A 20,110-nucleotide genomic window follows, 5' to 3' on the forward strand; every position below is an offset into this window, starting at 1 on the left:
GTTTATTTTTATTCTTCTCTGTCTTAAATGGTTATCTTCATCGAGCTCACTGTAAGGAGAAGGTTAATTGATCTATTTTAAAGCTCTGACCAGCTCAACATCCTGCCACAGCAAATTTACAGGAAGCTTGACCTTGTTAATAAAATATACCTCAAAATATCATAAAGAACTGACACTGCCCTATTCCAGATACTGGAATTTATAAAAAAAATCCCCTTGGACTTTCCTAAAATATGAATTCAAGTCTATCAGGAAATGAATATAATGACAGCAAATACTACTATTACCCATCAGTGGCTGCAACTGACACATACAATTTCAATAAAAGAGTTCGAAGGAGGTTTTTTTTCCTGTTACCAAAATAGTTACTTCTGCATCATGGACTGACCAGTTTTACTTCACACAAATGAAGGCTGTTAGTCTGGGTTTACATATTTTTTGAAAGAGTGAAGAATTTTCAGATCTTTTGGAGGAGCCTTTCTGCTGTTACTTTACAAAATACATTAACCTGCTAAAGCAGACATTTTTGTGCTCATACATTGAAATAGCTAAAGTGGCTCTCTGAGGAGCTCAAGCCATCTTTCACTTTCAAAACTGTTGAAGGAATCTTTTCACCTACAAAGCTAAATACAGATGTTTCTGAAACTAAAGTAAGAAAATCTAGGAGGCTTTAGCTGAGATGTGGAAGACACTTCCCCCCCCCCCCCTTTTTTTTTAGCATTCAGTCACCTGTAGAACATTTTACAAAGATAATGTTTAAAAATTGAGGTGATTATTCCCTAATAGACCAAAGTAAAGAAAAGCAAAGGGACCGTTCAGTGCCGTCTGAAGCTAAGGCTGCTTTACCACCTGCTCACCACTCTATCCTTTTCATAATAAACTTCACGTCAGGTTCTGCAACACAGTATAAATACACTGTATCTTTGGCATACACTGATTGTACAGAACCTCTTCCTTCTGGCATCCTTTCAGCATAGGGATTTTTTTTTTTTTAATTTTCATTGAGATAATTATCCCACCTCTCTTTGGGTGCCTTCTTTAATTTTAGCTTCCTCAGTAGAAGTGTTGACTTCTGTTTTGTTAAATTTTGTTAAATAATAAAGTATGTTGGCACACTAAAAACCTGTACCTAAAAAAAGATCAAGAATTCAGGAATAAGGTGCAGAGGGAGAAAAGGCAAAGTTTTTACTGAATATTTAAAAGGATACTATCTTTAGCTGTCTAGATTTAGCTTTTCAGCTTGCTTAAAAGCTTTTTTTGTAAGATTGTCTTTAACATTTAAACAAAGATAGAAAGGAGTATAAGAGAAAAAATAGACATTAAAAAAGTAAAGGAGCTCCAAAAGCTTTTATATACACAATATTATGAGACTAAGATTATATTGGTGGTATAGTTTTCCAAATCTATTTTATTTTCCCACAGAGAAAGGGTTCACATTTTTTACACTGGAGGTATTGAACTTGATTTTACAAATTGTGTTTGGATTCTCAAGGTGAGCAGTTAGGACATTTCTGAGTCATAACAAAAATCAATGGGTACAAATACTTCAGATCAGATATCATAACACAACTTTTAAATGCTACCACACTGAAATTACCATAATACAAAATCCAATACTTTTGGCAGCAAGTATTGGTTTCAGCAATTTATTTCATTGTACTGGACAGATTTTTCTGGTGCTACAGATTAGGTAAGAACCCTGAGTGATAAGTTCTGAAGACATATGTAGGTACTATTAGCTAGTGCCGTAGCCTCATTGTCCTTTGACTACATTCATTGATAAACAGACAGTTTAGACTTAAACAATAGAAAAATAAATGCTTTCTTAAAAATTCCACACCACTCTTCATGAAAGAAAAACCCAGAGAACAGGCAAGTAACTAAAACAAGATGGAGAAGAAGAATAATTCAATAATAAAATGATGAGATATATCTAATACACAGAGCCACTTATTTGTTCACTTACACTACTTCAACTTGTCTGAAGTCAGTGGAGTTAGCTAAATCACTATTTTAGCCAAATGCTTCTAGTAGAAAGCCTACTCCTAAGGATGCAATGGTTTGGCAAATTCATCAGCGTGCTAAATTACATGTCTCTATGTAAGTGAGCTCTTAGTCAAGAACTTCAATTAATACTGTTAAGATAAAGGCAGAAAATCCAAACCCCATTTCATTTCTAATAAGCAATAAATATAAAAGTCATGTATTTGCTAATTAACTAACCGAGAGGATACTGAAAAATTTTGGAGTTGTATGTCAGTATTTACTAAAGAGAAGGAAAGTCCTTTAAGAGGTTGACCTCACTTATGTAAGCTCATCGGGGTATGTTGTGGAAATACCTGAAGTCTTCTATGATGTCAAAGGGCAATCATACCTGACTATTTCTCTTACTGGTTTCTCTCAAATAACTATTGCTTGGAAATTTTATTCTGTGCTGTGTGAAAAATCCCATCATGCGGGGGGGGGGGGGAGCAACAAGCAATAAATGAATTCCCCTTTTCATTGTAACTTCTAGAGCCTGGTCAAACTAAAGCCAACATCTGCAGAAGATTTATCATTCAGACGGATGGCAAAAAATAGATTATTCAGTTAAGATTTAAGTGGAGATATATTCATTAACTGCAAGTATAACAGTATATCCCAGCCAAGAGTCCTGTTTCCGTTATTCTGTCATAAGCAGTTAACTATTGGTTGACCCACAGGTCATGATGCCTAAATGGAGGACATTCCAAACATTTTGTACTATGAAAAGCTTAGGTAGGATTATAATTCTTGTTCTAAATATTATGTTTAAAATTATTTAAACAATTTTAATGCTTTTAAACACCATCATGAATCCTGTTGCGGAATAACTAGCTGACGTACATGTGCATCAGTACTTCTCATATCATTGTACACTGCAAAGGTATTGGTGTGAATTTAGCATAGCTTCATTATTTGCCTGCAGTGAAGTCACAGTGTATATTCTAGGCTGCCCAGAAGAAATACTGAAAAAAAGACTCATGTCTTTATTTGTCTGAAGAATTAAAGGAATAATGACTTAAGAATATTTTTTAAAGTTCTATAAATTCTTTACAGTCAATTTGTCCCTGTTATTTTATCTGTACTGCCAGTTGCTTTTGTAATGAAGAAACTAAATTGTACAAAGATAAGAATCCTGAGAAGCCTTAAAATAAATGAAAATATTTTTATGGTCATTCAAATGTCATAAATGCTAAAGTTTATCTTAAGATCTCTATAGACTATTGCTAATAGCAATGGGAATAGCATTAGAAAACTGAGAAACTGTTTTCTCCAAATCCATTTTAGTTTTGTTAGAGCACTACAAATTAGATCTTTAGGAAAAAAAAAAAAAAGAAAAAAGTTCAGGTGCAGAGAAATTCTGTATTTCCCCCAACTTTTTGATACAAAATAAAATACAGATTTTACTTCAGGTAGTGCAATGTGTTCATTCCTTCTCAACTAATATAAAATTTCAGCTGTAGCCTGAGGTTTTATCTGCAAGCTATTTTAAAATACACATCTAATATAAGCAAACAAACATTGTTTCTGAGTCAATTGTACTATACAGGTGCTAAAATGTGATAATTAATTACCTGTATGAATCAGGGCAATAATGAATAAACTACCTACTTCCTTAATTTCTTATAAATCTATCCTGTATCATATATCTAAATCCATATTATTTTAAATAATACAAAGGGGGAAAATATACTAATGCTTCTAAGCTTTTGACACACTTAAATTGCCAGGGCTATCATTTTAATTGCTTGCTGCAGCAATCCTGAATAGATTTCTCGCACCGACATGTTCCAAGAAAGTTATCTGAAACCTAAATTGTTGCTTTGTCATATTTTGAATTTGCTTGACACTCAGTGTAACCAGTTTAGGTTTAATTTGTATGTTCTTACCTTATTTTCACCCCAGTGTGGCAGGTGCAGAACCCTGCAGTTGGTGTAGGTGCTCACCAAATTAAAAAGGGGCATGCTAAGAAAGGGGTTCTCCTGGCAGGCTGTGGATATACACGGACACGGGAGGATAGTGTAGGTGTTCCAGTGTTGGACTAGAACAGTCTGTTCTGGTCCAATAGCTGGGGTAAATTTCTCAGGGTTTATAAAACTTTTTACAGAGGAAAGAAACTACACATCATGGGGTCTTCACTCTCTCTTAATCCAGAGTTGTTGTTTTCCCATTTCCTTTTCATAAAGAGGAATAGACAAACATTAGAGAAGACAGGTATTAACATCCTTGGCTTTGCTGCCATGCATATACAAGTTCCACTCCTTTGTCCTTTTACTTTCCAGTGCTAAATGCATTTCTGATGCTATAGAAGAGCAAAAGCTCTTGATACCATCAGTTACTGTCATCAAAAACTCCCACTAATATTGGGGTTTATAGCACTTATAGGAATAAAATAGCACTTATTCTAGTGAATTCCCCATGATACTTGATACCATTTCACTTGCCCCCTGTGGTCTGGGACCGTTCAACTTCTGGATTTTTGCTGTAGCACAATAGAGAAAATGAAGAAATGAAAGGCAGGCAGAAGAACTGGAGGCAGCTGTGTCTTTGGTAACGGCACAATGGAATACCCCCTAAAAATCCTCAAACTGCTAAGGTGGGAGTATAGTATGATAGTCTTCTGTGTCTTCTCACCTTTTTTAAGGAACTTGGGTGTCCTGGTTTTGGCACAAAGAGAGGAAAGGAGGGGAAGGAAGGTAGGAAAAAGGCTTCTGTCAGAAACATAAAAGATTTTGGGTTGTAAGGCAGTAAGGAGAGAGAAGACAGGTGGTGATGGAATAAATAAAAGAAGGAAGAAAAGGAATAGAGAAATAGAGAATGGATAGAGGAAGAGTGTGTTTAACTATATATAAGTGATATTTTCTATCGTGCTATTTTCCAGTTTCCCGGCAGATGTCCTACCATTGCTGATTTTAGGAGAAAGAACTGGGAAGACTGTTTTAAAAGCTCATTTCATTAGCTTTGCTGTCTACTGTGGACTCTGTAGTTAAATGTGGGATTGGCTGAATGACTACCTATACTGTTATTACTCATAACAGAAAGAAAATGGATTATTTTGTACTCTTGAGTGCTTTATTTAACTTCTTTTTCTTCCCATGAATAATTCTATGGACAAATTCAGCCACAAAATCCTGTTACATAAAACTGGGACTTTCAAAGAGATTCAGGAAAGGGATTTCATGTTTGCAATATTATATACAGTATAGAAGGCTGCTGTCAGTTATGTCATTGCACATTCACTCTCCTGTTTTCTCCTACTTGTTTTCTCAAAATACATGTTAGAACTTGGAAGGGAATAGGCTGTATCTTCCCATTTTCTAGCACCAATCCTGTCAGATCTATGAGATTTTGTACAAATACAAAACATAATTATATTTCACAAGCATCCTTCTCTGCCTTTTCCTGCTTTTTCCCTTTCATTAGTTTTATTTATCTGAGCTGCGATATTACTGTGATAGTACCATTTTTGTCCTTCCATTTATTTCCAGACTCTAATGCAAATACAGTTGAAGGGGGAAAAAGTACTCTTATGATCATTCTGCTGCGATGCAGTTCAGTAGCGTGATCCTCTGACATCAGCAGTATTGTTATTCTAATCGGTTGCATACAGCTTGCTGAACTGTGATGACAACCTTAGTGTTCTGTAACATCTAGGCAATACTGTGTTGGAAAACAGGCTGTTCCGCAGGATTTTCTTCCTCCCAAATGAATCATAGAAATTAGAGATAGAAAAGATCAAATCAGAAGTGGTAATATAATTCCCTTCTGTAAAAGTGGATAAGTTACTCAGGCAAACCTATTTGGTCTCTGAAATTTTGTCATCACGGTAGAAGGGGCTGATGTTCAAAGGGAATAGATGTCCTGACCTTGAGAACACACCAGCCCATTGAACTGTAGAAAGAACAGTCCAGGCAGATACCAGAGCCAAAACCAGGGTCGCAGAACTCGAGACACCCACCACTACGTCTGCCTGCCCTGGTTTCTAACTTCCACCTGCAAGACAGCAGGGTTTGTTAATTCACGTCAATGTCATTACAAGCCTTGATATTTTATGTTATGTCTTAGTTCACCCTTGGCTGGGTGGACAAACAAAACCTAAGTTAAGAATGATTTAAACAGAATTACATCTGACTGGATTAGTTGTCGTGACTTCGCGTTTTGGTGAAAGACACCCATAGAACTGAAAAAACATGTATTTACACACTGAATGGGGCACACAACTACAGCAATATTCATTCTGAGTATCAGGAAATATGCATATGGCACTTCAAATTTCTGTCAAACAGCAATTAAACTTATTTTATCAACATCTACCAGAGATCTGTCAATGAAGTGTTTAAAAAATTGAATTGTTCAATTTCAGGACTACTTATTTAACAAGAGTCACTTTCATCTATTATTTCTATATTATAAAACTACAAAACTGTATGACAGTGCCAGTTTAATACAATCTTGTTACCAAAGTAAATACATATGAGCTAGATGTTAGTCTGATAAAATTTTAGAGGTTTCCATAAAAGAACAGAAGTCTTGTTCAATTTGCTGCTGCTTCTAAAGCAAAGTATCTTGGACATGAACCTACTATGTAGAGTCTCAAAGCAAAATATTTCATGGCACTGCATACTGTAACAGAAAGATAAGTGTATCTTGAGGTTCACTGGCAGCTCTGACCGCTATTATTTAAAGTCCTTTTTAAAACTGCACTTCTTAAAAATCCTTAAAAAAGACCCAAACCCTGACGACCTCTAGATTTTTAAGTTTAGGTCCACAAAAGATCTTCAGTCAACTCCTGTCTACTCTTACATTAGGTGCCTAAGTGTGCAGTGGTAGTCTAGGCCTTTCTTTACTGCTGCTTTTCTCAGGTGCTTTATATTTCATGTCACATAAATTCATCCAGTGGATAGCACTACCCTTCTTGGCATACCCAGAAATACCTCAGTCTTGCCAGTACTGAGATATTCAATATACCATGCACCGACTAAATCTACTGCCTAGTACAAACTAAGTACTCCTATCACATGAGAGGTCCAATACAAGAGACATTTTGAAAGCAGCCCTGACATGTCATACAAAACTGCCAGAGGCAAGGTACATCCCCAAGTCTGTAGCACTCATCCAGCATATGGATTCAATTTCTTTCTCTGCCCGACAGTAAAACTCACATCACTTTCCTCTCATGACTGAACCACCAAGAATAGCACTGACAAATATTTTTAGACTGTAAGGAGAGCAGTAGCTGTCTCACTCACACGTGTGCCATGGGACTGCAGAAAAAGATGGTAGGTGATAAAGTCACAGAAAACTGTATGCCATTTGGCACATCTGCAAAACTACTTAATCACATCTACAAACTGTTTGGCTACAGTCAGCTTGGACCTGACACCAAAATCCTCCATTCTCATATTCTGAGTATTATATAATTCCTCACTGCCATTTTCTGCCAATTACTCTTTCATGCATCTAATTTTCTTGGCCAGAAGATGGCATAGGCATTTCAAATTAAATTGTTGCTGCAGCTTCACTGGAAGTTTCTGTATGATAATTATAATCTAAATACAGTATAACATTTCCTTTTCAGAGTGCATCAGTATGATCTTTCATTTATGCTGTGCTGATTATGTCAAATTTTCTTCAACTTGCAGCACACTGGAATAAAGCATTAGAATATGAATTATTCTGATAACATGGTCTCTAACAAATCTATTCTTCCATATCTCTCAAATATACTGTTATGTAGTTCTCCAGCTGTCCAGACCTGTAAGATTCAGCACCCTGGATTTCTATCAACTGCAGTTAAAAGTCAAGGTTACTTAGGTCATTGCAGTATCTGAACTTGTCCATGACACTCAGAATCTCTACCTTAGTAAGATTATAAATTAGTTCAAACCATAAATATTTAATACTCCCTCCTCAGTGCTAACAAGCTGTCGTGGTTTAACCCCAGCCGGCAACTAAGCACCACACAGCCGCTCACTCACTCCCCCCCGGTGGGATGGGGGAGAGAACCAGAAGGGTAAAAGTGAGAAAACTCATGGGTTGAGATAAAGACAGTTTAATAGGTAAAGCAAAAGCTGTGCACACAAGCAAAGCAAAACAAGGAATTCATTCACTCCTTCCCATGGGCAGGCAGGTGTTCAGCCATCTCCAGGAAAGCAGGGCTCCATCACACATAATGGTTACTTGGGAAGACAAACACCATCACTCAAATATCCTCCCCTTCCTTCCTTCCTTCTTCCCCCAGCTTTTATTGCTGAGCATGATGTCATGTGGTATGGAATATCCCTTTGGTCAGTTGGGGTCAGCTGTCCTGGCTGTGTCCCCTCCCAACTTCTTGTGCACCCCCAGCCTACTCGCTGGTGGGGTGGTGTGAGAAGCAGAAAAGGCCTTGACTCTGTGCAAGCACTGCTCAGCAATAACAAAAACATCCCTGCATTATCAGCACTGTTTTCAGCACAAATGCAAAACATAGACCCATACTAGCTCCTATGAAGAAAATCAACTTTATCCCAGCCAAAACCAGCACACAAGCTACCTGTCTGACATCCTTACAGCTGTAGGCAATTGCCATGTCTGTAATTACACAGCTGGTTTCATTAGTGTCCCAACTAGATGATAGAGGGTCTGAAAATCCCTTCTATTATGTGACAGAGGTATACATTTGAATGAGGTTTTAAGAAAATTGCTAAATAATACAAGGTCTTTTTTCAGCTTAAAAGTAAAAAGAAAGGTTTTCCTACATGTGCTTAAAGCTAAAAGGTTCATTGTGGGCTTTAAGCCATTCAAATTTCCCTGCGTCACCACCTGCAGCATCAGGGCTAATTTGCTAATGAGAAGCAAAACCCAGAGGGCCATCACGCTAATCAAATTTAATGTGCATGTGGACTTCTTGATTCAGGCCAGGTTTATAAATAGTGCTTTTAGTTTAAAAATAAGCTTTTCAGATCTAAGGGAGTTGATATTATGATCTGTAAAGTGAATGAAGCTCCCAGGAGTAACTGGAGCTTATGTAATATTTATTCCTACACTTTTGCTCAGCTGTTTTGTGCCATTCTGATGCTGAGCTGCAAGGACTGTTAGTTTCTTAAATCTTTCTTCAGTGAAGCTGGGACTGTCTGCACGCTTGCTTGTCTAGGTAACCTTATTTGGCTTTGGGATTTTGCCTAAGAAACAGTGGTCATTGACCCCACTTACAGGTATTTTCATTTAATAATTTTTATTGCATGTGACCTTTGGGGAATCCCAAACTGTGCTGCCAGGTACAGCAACTTCCCAATATTAAATTGATCCTAGAAAGTTTATGGACAGATCTCCTTTTTCTTGAAACTTTATGACTGGTTGAGGTCACAGGGAGAAGGGTTACTGAGCCTGTAGAGCTAAGCTCTGTCTCCAGATACATGAACAAGGATATTTTATTAAATTTGCATTAGGGACTCACAAAACCAGCTTTCACTCCTTGATTTTGTAGTTTGTGATGTTTTAAAAGTGAAATACTGCTGCTAACGAACAACATTCAGGGCAAAAATGTTTATGGAATATGAAACAAATCAGTGTTAATATTTGTTATTGAGACACCATTTTGTGCATGGAAATAGCCATGAAAGAAGCAGAGGCCTAACAAAATGCCTTTCTAAGGAAGAAGCGCAGCTCTTAGTGGCAAAACGAAGCATATCATATTGAATGTTATGCTTAGCCTTCTAATTTTGCTTTCTTCATAAACTAGCCCATTGCCTTATTTCATGCGATGTCTTATGTTCTAGAATCAGAGACTTATTCACTCCTACCATTCAGTTGTGAAGGGGAGTTACTAGTTTTCTAAACCAGGTGTTTTGCCAGCTATATATCAATGTCACTTTTGTTAGATGTAAATGTGTCAGTATGATGCTGTGCTCAGTTATAACTATGAGGTACCACATTTAAATTTTCTACTGCTGCAGGCATTCACTGGTGTGCACCTAATCTTAGTTTTGTTTTCAGCTAGCAGCATAAAACCCCAGATTAACATTCTGAACAAGGGCTGGATTAATGAGAAACGTTTCAAAATGCTAAAAAAAAAATCTGTAAGCTATCCTTGAAGAAAATCAGTAGAAGTATGAGAGTGATCAGAAATCAGTGCTTTAAAATGTAAATTAAAACTTTGGTGCTATTAAATATATAAAAACTGTGGATGTAGCAATCTTGGCAATATGATATTTGAATACATCACAACTTCTAGAAAACCTGATCTAAATTTATAGCAAAGCATCCTGTTAATTAAGCCTAGTTATGAAACAATCAGAAATGACTGTTAGCATATCTGGCAATATCTGACAGGTGATAAAAAGACAGTTGATAAGAATGGCATGGACCTGGTAGTTAGAAATTAAGTTTGATCTTGTAACTGCTCCAACATTGCGAATGTTTACGCTATCCTCTTTCCTTAAAGATATACATAACAAGCAAACATTAGAGGTCTGAGTCGATGGCCACTGAAACAAAAGCTTGGTACGTGATTTCAATGATAGCTGCATGTACTGTTTAGTCTTACCTAAAAGCAAAAGCATCTCCAGTTAGCATAAAGACTTTAAATGCCTCTTAGCTACGTTTGGTGCAACCTGAAGCACTAACGCATAAACAGGAAACGTAATGTTATATACTTCAAAATGTAGCAACATGATGAAAACACAATGGTGTCTGCAAAGCATTTGTTGTAAGAAGCCAATGCATTATTTATACAGGAAATAATTTGAAACAGGTGAACAGAAATAGTGACCTAACAACCAATATCAAAAGGTACAGAAATATCTTGGAAAAAAAGGAGAAATAGTAGCCTTACCAATGCTGTCAACAAAATGAGATCTTCTCTAAAATTCATTCAGATTTCCTTAGTACCAAAAAATTCTAGCTGGAGTCCCTAATGCTTTAAAACATTGTTATTTTGTTACATAGATAAGATGTTTCCCTTTTTTTACAATATATTTTTTTGCCCAGGCTAAAAGTTTTGGAAGAGTTAAAATACTTCACAGTCTCAGCACTTGAGGAAAGAGCTCTGTAGACCACATCTCCCTCAGTTCTCCTAAAATTGCTGAAAGAATTCATCCCTTTTGATCTGCTGGCAAAGTGCTCAGCCCTCCAGTCTAAGTCTATGGGAGGCATTCAGCACCACTTAGACTAAGTAACTGTAATTTTTTTCCATTAATATTCTGCACTTATTTAAGTTGCTAGAAATTTCTGGAAACTTTCTAATTCCCATTAACTTCAGGACATACTTAGCATTAAATCTAGGGAATAACAACCCACATAGTAATTTGTATATGTTATGCAGATACAAGTTGCTACTGATACAACTACATCACGTAGTTCTTATTTGATGCTTTTATATTCATTTTGACATCATGACAATTAATCCCATGAGCATTTTTTTTATAATCTGTCAGGGTCACAATTTTTACACTCAGTTGATGTTGTATTTTGCTCTCAGAAAAGTCAAATTGTCTAGGAGAGCACTTGTTTGTTTTCTGTTGCTTTAACGCACTTTTTTATTCAGCAGGTAGGTCTGATGTTGCTATGTGTTTGCTGAGCAGAAAGGTGTCTTTTCAGTAAGGGTGGTAAAAAATATTTAATGGAACATTGCTTTAGACTGCATCTAAAAGCATAGCCTGCTAAAGCTATGTAAAGATACCAGTAGATTATCTTTTTTCCCCACATACATCCGTAGCACATCTGCTTAAATTTATTAAAGTGTGTTTGACTTATGTCAAAGTCAAGAAGTTCAACCTCAACCTTCAGTTCAGCCAACTGGTGTTAATGCACAGTAATGCATTCTTTAGTTACTTAAATCATATTTTTTCACAGCAATATGATCTCACTCTCTAAAGAGAATGAATACTTTTTGTTCAAGGAAGAGTTATTCAAGATTTTGATTTTGTGGCTTTTTTAAAGGGTTCAGTATGGAGCTTCAGGCTTCATTTATAGCATTCTGTTCAAATCCAACTCTGAATATAAAAAATAATTTTTCCTATATTTTTTTTATGGTACTCACCTCTACAATACCAAATGATCCACAAACGTAAGAGTTTAATTTCACAAGATGCCATTAAATATATGGGAATTTCATAAAATATCAATATTTTCCACTAATGGTGGGTGCCTAAATCTAGGATCATATTTTTAAATTGTATGTTGTATAACATATGAAAGCTGAACATCATTTCAGATCCGACTTCAGAGTCTGAAACAATGAACCTCAAAATATACAACGAACATACTAATCCCAAATAATTTTTTACTTGAAGTTTCTATTTTATCTCAATGACAAAGATTCTGTACTCACAAGGAAAATGTATCTGAACTCAAGTTTGAAGATAACCCTTCCTGAAAGGCAGGTTAAAAGTCCTCTCTGCAAGCAGGTATCTGGTTTCCAGGCAGTTTGTAGCCCAATGCTTTGGTCATCCAGCTGACATGCTAACTGTGAGCTGGCAGCCTGGACTTGGTTTCCAAGCTCATGATTTTTTTAAAAAGACAGGCTCCCAGGATATGCTGCTAGTGTCCAATTTCCATATGAAACAGCTGGTATTTCCAAGACTTTCAGCTTGTTGCTCTACGGCAGCTGACTGAGAAGATAAGCTTGGACAACCATGGCGCACCAGTTTGTGGAAGCCTGAAATTTGGCTGATTCGGAGACAGAATGCCTACTTTTCCTAGATTCAGTTGTTTCCAAAGCACAGGGTTGCTAAAATTATTCAGAGAAAAGTACACCACCTGTCTTCTTTCAACAAAGGGAAAAACCCCACACGGTTTTAGTTTTGTTCTTATGGCTGAATCTTTTGGCTCAAGTGGGTAAATAATGATAATATTAGTAATATTAATGGAGAGCACCAGCAGAAGTTTCAGTGGATGGCAGAGAGAGAACTCTGCCCATTGGGATGGGCAGTCTCCAGCTAAACAGAAAATTTGTAAGCAAGTGTAAATAGGATTCTTTTAAGTATTACATTTAAAGAAGCGTCCCGGTTCTTTGTCCGATCTGGAGTTTATATGGTGCCATTTTATCAAACCTGCAATGTTCTGGGTGGGGACAAAAACTTGCCAACAGCAACTTTTAATTCACTTTCCACTTCTCAATTCATAAGATAAACACAGAGCTCTCAGTTTCATATAGTCTCTTTATCCATTCTTGTATCGCTTGCCACCATGTCAAGGGTAAATTCTGAAAGCAATGGTTTTTTCCCTTGTCGTCTTCTGCTTAAAGAAGCTCTGCTGTTTGTGCTGAAATGATCTAGAATTCAGCCAAAACCTTCAGGATAAGCCTATTTCAGTCTGGCAGTGAATTCCCAGGCAAAAGAAGAAACAACTACAGACACCATCAAGAGAAAGTTATTTATAAATCCAGATACAAAATCTATGAAAACTAGTGAAGCAATCTTTTAACTGAGGCCATTTGTCCCAGCTACCATTAGTATAAATATCAAATGTGGTATTTCATGCATGTATCAAAATTTAAACAAAAGAGAATAAGTAGCATCCCGAGCCAGATAATTTCTATGTTTTTCTCTGTAGGTGTTTGCAGATTTAATATTTCTACCTGGCCATTTAAAGCATAAGATTAGTGAGAGAATATGCATTTTAAGATATTTGAGGTAATATATTAAAAAAAAAAAGTTTTGAGAATTATAGCAGCTAAAATGCCCTATTGGTCCATAGATACTTTTTCCTTTTCTTTTAACCTATTTTTATCTATTTGTATTTTGTCTGCTCAAAATAAATGTATAAAACAGTTCACCAACCCCACTTTGGATTAATAATGAAATGCTATGTCATCTTAAACTAGCAATATATTTTCTTACAGGTTGCAATAGGAGCTCATATTTCATCTTCAGTGAATCATTTCAGAATTCCAAAATATAATCTCAAACACACACATGCCTATGTATACATGCATACACATGCATTTATATACCTACACACATGCATGTACATATACACATTTATAGCTTTCTGTAGATACGGACATGAATAACTAGACCAATACATATAGTAGTTATTTTAAAAAAAATGAATAAAAACTGTACCAGTGTATCTTGTGACCTTCGTAGAAATGGCAATGGTTGGGAGGCATTCAGATGAGTTATCACTTAAGCAATTAAAAGAAGAATATATAATCTATGCTCAAAAGATCAATTCAGAATGTAGTTATGATGGGTTCCATTGTCTTTGAAGAACAGAGAGGGGTTCTATCAAGAACTAACACAGTCTAAAATAATCTCCATTTGTTTTAATTAAAAAATGAACTAAGAAAATGCATCATCATTGCATAATTTTCCAGTTTGGAGGCAGAGAAGAATGTGGCATCAATAGTGTCTGGGAACTGCCTAGGTCACTGCCCAGCACCACTTCTTTTACTGAATAGTATGTCTCTCAATTTAGGAAAGACAACTAAGTTTGTGTTCAGCTAGGCTCTTAGAAGTTAAGTTCAGCTAAGTGCTAGCCAGCAGATTCAAAAAAAGTCACTTTAAAAGTCACATTAAAGTAATGAAAGCTTGAAATATAAATGGGGAAAAAAAAGATTTTCATTTCAGGACTGGAAAAGTTAAGGTGCAATATAAGGAAAGGGAATTAAATTAAATATGGAAGGCAAATGTGAGTTTTGAAATTTATTAGGAATCATATTATTTCTGCTGATTTTTCAAGAGACATCTATTTAAAACCAAAGCAAGGCTTAAAGTTATGAATATTTTAATTTGATATGAATTGTGAGTCTGTGTGATTGGAAGAATCCAAATAAATGACATGATAAAAATATTAGGTCACAGTAATTAAATTCAAAGACAGTTTTCTTTTAAAAGGTGCATCTTTAAGTTAAGCTACTTCTTTTTTAGATTAAAAAGAGTGTCTTATTTCTGATATATGACAATGAATTTTGATCTAGAAAGTAGAAACTAATTACGTTTAAAGTGTTCCACTAAGGCTGCTCATTAATATATTGAGAGCAGAAGTGACAGAAAAGAGCAAAAGAAAAACTAATACTTGCCTTTTTATATTTGTTTTACAGGAAATGTGTTTGTTGTAAGCCTGGCAGTTGCAGACTTGGTTGTAGCAATCTACCCATACCCACTGGTCCTCACATCTGTATTTCACAACGGATGGAATCTGGGATACCTTCACTGCCAGATTAGTGGCTTCTTGATGGGTCTAAGTGTCATTGGATCAATCTTCAATATTACAGGCATCGCTATCAATCGGTACTGCTATATCTGCCACAGTCTCAAATATGACAAGCTGTACAGCGACAAGAATTCATTGTGCTATGTTGTTCTTATCTGGGTCCTAACATTTGTTGCTATCGTGCCCAACCTGTTTGTGGGATCGCTACAATATGACCCCAGGATTTACTCATGTACATTTGCACAATCTGTGAGCTCAGCGTATACAATAGCAGTTGTGTTTTTCCATTTCCTGCTCCCCATAGCTATAGTAACTTTCTGTTACTTGAGAATATGGATCCTTGTTATTCAGGTGAGGCGAAGGGTTAAGCCAGATAACAACCCCAGGCTGAAACCACATGACTTCAGAAACTTTGTAACCATGTTTGTGGTATTTGTACTGTTTGCAGTCTGCTGGGCTCCTTTGAACTTTATAGGCCTTGCTGTGGCTGTCAACCCAGAAACTATAATCCCTAGGATTCCAGAGTGGTTGTTCATATCTAGTTATTACATGGCATATTTCAACAGCTGCCTTAATGCTATCATATATGGACTCCTGAACCAGAACTTCAGAAGAGAATACAAAAGAATTATTGTCACTTTTTGTACAGCAAAAGTTTTTTTTCAGGATAGTTCTAATGATGGGGGAGACAGGATGAAAAGTAAACCTTCTCCATTGATTACAAACAACAATCAAGTGAAGGTGGACTCTGTCTGAAAATGGGAATCTTATTGTCACTCAACAGCATCCAAATAAACTATCTGTTTTATTAGACCAACTCTTAAATATTATAGTGAAATCTCTTCTACACTGAAAGCACTTTGATCAAATTCCTTGCATGGTATTTGGGAACTCAAGTTACAGAGCCTTGACGTACAGATCCTATTATACAACGGTATATCTCTCGTATAACAACACAATGATATCCTTGAGAGAAATGCAAAATTATGCATGGATACTTTTTATTTTTCCCTTAAATGGAGATAAACAACTAAAACCAGATTGAAACAGAAGTATCCACATTGCCTGGCTCAATAAAAGAAATCACAAAACTATTCCTACTGCTTTCTGCCTGCTGCTTCTAGCCAGGTTATGGTTCTAAAACCTCTGAGAACTTCCTTTAAAAGATGAAATCAGACCATTATGAAATATATTAGGAAAAGTGAAGCGAGAAATAAAGGTAATTGAAAATTCATTTGGATTTTTGATAAGTACCTCTACCGATATTGTTTTGCTCCTAACATGGACGTGATTATTCATTTTTTGGAGATTAAACCTCACCAGCCCTCCTAGGAATGGCATTCTCAATTGACTTCTCAATTTTAAAATAGCTTTTAGGAGGAGAAATATACCTGACTGATTATCTTTGAAGCTACAAGTGCAGGAGGATAAACAGCAAGGAAAGAAAAGAGCCATGATTCATCAGCTCAAGCCGTTTGGGCATGAAAAAAGGTGTAGGAGAGGTGGGAAGAGAAATACAAACACCGTTCTTTCTGAAGAGGCAGTAATTCACGAAATCAGGAAGTGCCCCAGAGGAGTTTCTAGGGAAACACCTCCTAGAAACATAAGTGAGGAAGGACCATTATTTCTCACTTGTGTACAGTACAGAAGTTCTAAACCTCCGTGACAAGACGATTACAGCATTTAAGAGGGACGGTGGGTGAGGATGACAGTTTTGTCTAGTTAGTGGAATCTTAACCTCATGAAACCCTGGGAAATGAGAAATATTTACTGGATGAGTATTTAACATCTTTTTCAGCTTGATCTCTTGAGAATAGCCTGAGACTATAGGTTATTTTGTAATCTGCCACAGATAAGATTTTCAAAATAATAATTAGGTGTTTACCACAATGATGAACACAATGTAATAACCTATAACAATTCGACACCTTTAAATAATAGAAAAGAGAAGATGCTACTTATGACCCTGGTACAAGGAGGAACGCGTGACTCTCAGGACAGGACCTGCTATGTGGACTTTCCACTGTCAGCAGGCACTTCTTCAGTGAGGGGAAGCACACTGTAAAGTGTGGAAGAATAGCTAGACAGGCTGTCTGCTGCAACAGTGAATCTCTGTTTATTATAAAGTCTTCTGGTGGAGAAAAGCAATTCACAACAATAGGATTCACCTTCAAATTGAGCTTAAAAAGAAGGAGCATTAGGGTCTGGAAAGATGGTCCAACTGTCATACCTTTTAATGCTCCTTTTAATGTTCATACCTACACTGATGTCACTATGTTACATAATTCCTTAAACTGCATACAAATCTAACAGCATTTTGTCTTTCTTGGATCATAGATTAGTGTACCCTTGACTTAATAATGAACTAAAAGGGAACAGATTCACATTTACTTGAAAACCCCACTGGCACTTCATCAACTGACCAGATTTTTACCTTAAAAATAGGTGCCTCATGTCAAGCTGACAATAGAACTAATGAACAACATTGTAAAACCCTGGAGATGAACTGGCAAGTCAATGCGTTGCCGAGGTGCTTGACTCATCTTTGTTTACATTTGCCAGTCAGAACCACTGTGTAAATAACCAGCTCTCTTCTATTGTGGTATCATCATATGATGCGATATGATACAACATGGTTACAACAGCATAAAGTGTATCACAGCTTTCTTCACTGTGATTTCATCCTTGGAGGATGCTTAGCTCTGTAATTTTATTGCTTTGTGTGTAGTGATTTCAGAATAGCAAGAGGGGCATGACCACCTCACAAGAAAAGAAGTTTTTCATGTAAGAAAAAACACTATTTAAATTCTTACAAAACTTGCCTTATTTAAAGCATATTTTCAATGAAAATAATGTCTTATGACGCATCTAATAAAGTAGCATAAAGATAGTTTAAGTAGCTTAAATTTAGAATTCTCAAAGATCTTTTACTTGCCATTTCCAACAGAAAAGGTACATATTTATCATGTCTACATATTTATAAGCCAGTTCCAGATACTGTATCCAATATTGTGGGTTATCTGAGGAATTAAAGTCCCCTGTAATTCACAAGTGCTAAAATATATTTTTGATGATAAAGAAAATGGTTTGCTATATGCAATAGAACATATTATACCAAAGGTATATATTTTATTGAATAGGCCTGTAATAAAAATGGAGAGCATTTTTCAGATCTGATATTTTGAAATATTTGTATTAAACCTAAATCACAGAAACGTGCACGTTGGTGATGTTATGAGCTGCTAAATATAGCAATAATTTTAAGAAATTAATCTCTTGTTCTTCTTTGGGGGGAGGGAAGAGTGTTAGTCTTTAGAATTTAGTTTAAATTAACATGGATGAAAAATTTGGGAAATATCTGCTGCTCTCTTCAAATTAATTTTGCATTTACTGCCATTCTGAAGTACATTTTAGGTAAGGTTTGCAAAACAACTTATTGCAAAAGTGAAAGCGTAGTGATGTTTAACTCTGCAGTAATGATTTCTTTTAATCAGATTCTACTGCTTCAAAGGAGTCAAAGTGATTCATGTAAGACAATCAGTAGCCTCATCAACTGCTTATTGACAATGAGCATGGCAATGTAAGTCAGCACCTCACAACATCAGACTCTTTATGGTCAATGTAAAAATGACTGATGAAAATAACTGTGATTTCCATCCATTCTAAGGAGATGGACTTAGAAACTTACCCAAAATTAGTTGCTCCTGTGCAAACGGATGAGCCATGACATGTTTTTTACATTCCAAGTCATTACATTTTCCCCTGTAAGAAAGGCTAGCATAGCACAAATGCATTATTTAGAGCTCTATCTGGAAGTTTTAGATAGTGTACTTGTCCTACAGCAGTCATCAGCCCTGGATGGATTTAATTCTAAAACATGAGTCTTGGCAGTCTACCGCACCACACCTGCAGGGACCCTTCCCTTTCCTACTTCCTATCCATTTTTGGTCTGAGCCCCACTGAAGCCAAAGGACCTCTGTGAAGGAGCAGTGAACCCCCTGTATGCAACACACTGAAGACTTACAGCCTAATTGACCCTGACCTTATCCTACAAGAATTTCTTTCTTCTGTCACAATCTTCATTATGTTGACAATCTGAATATGATCTTATATCACCACATCCTGAACCCTTACAGATAGAAAGTTTTATTGGTGGTAATCTTCATTGCAAACTTCACGTTAACAAGGAAGTTTGGCATTATTTCATATTTACCAGCAAAGAGAATATTAATGAATATATTAATATCAATTAACAGGGTATTTATTGTAGTTAAACTATAACTGTATGCAACAATGTAATTTCATTTGGAATAGCTCACTTAAGAGTGCTTTGCACATTTTCTTCTTCCACTGGGCTAATGGAAGTGCATAGATATGAAGCAAATATATGTTATTTCAATAGGCATAATATATAGCAATGATTTTGCTATTTTTCTTTTTCTTCTTATGTGTTTTAGAAGGTAAGTCTTTGAATCATCCATAATAAACGTACTATTGTAATCAATCTGTATTGCAGTCAATAGCACATCCTCATATAATCAGTTAATATCTCACCTTGTCCTTCTTTTGGTCCACTTTTGAAATGGTATCATGTTAAATGTGATTAATTATGACATACTGAAGGGGACTGTTCTTTCCCTTAAACTGCACTGCGAAAACAATCATAAAAAAGCTCCTTAAAATATAATGCACAAATACCTAAGTATCTGTGGTCACCAAATTTAAAATAGAATCTCAGAAACTCTTCTATTTGAACATCTTATTCACAAACTGTAGTAATACAGATGGACTGTTATTCTTTAATTCTTTTTTAATAACTGCACTTTCTAAGCATCATTAATACGGTTTACAAATAAATTAAGAACTACAAATGTCTGTTATCTTGTCACTGAGGCTTGGGAAATCACATGTGCTAAAGCCAAATTTCTTGGAAGAAAAAATATTCAAGTAG

The 20,110-nt window shown here is 36.0% G+C and overlaps 1 protein-coding gene across 3 annotated transcripts in view; it reads left to right on the forward strand.

The window, feature by feature from the left end:
- Positions 1-16,325, forward strand: part of MTNR1A (melatonin receptor 1A) — a 59,383-nt gene extending 43,058 nt beyond the window's left edge. For all 3 annotated transcript variants that reach the window (XM_076336358.1, XM_076336356.1, XM_076336357.1), the window contains one exon: positions 15,047-16,325. In XM_076336358.1, the coding sequence (XP_076192473.1) occupies positions 15,181-15,915 (735 nt within the window). In that variant the 5' untranslated portion in view covers positions 15,047-15,180 and the 3' untranslated portion in view covers positions 15,916-16,325. The remainder of the gene's footprint in view (positions 1-15,046) is intronic.
- The last annotated feature ends 3,785 nt before the right edge of the window (positions 16,326-20,110 follow it).

The sequence above is a fragment of the Aptenodytes patagonicus genome, chromosome 4, assembly GCF_965638725.1.
Source record: "Aptenodytes patagonicus chromosome 4, bAptPat1.pri.cur, whole genome shotgun sequence".
Taxonomy (NCBI): Eukaryota; Metazoa; Chordata; class Aves; order Sphenisciformes; family Spheniscidae; genus Aptenodytes; species Aptenodytes patagonicus.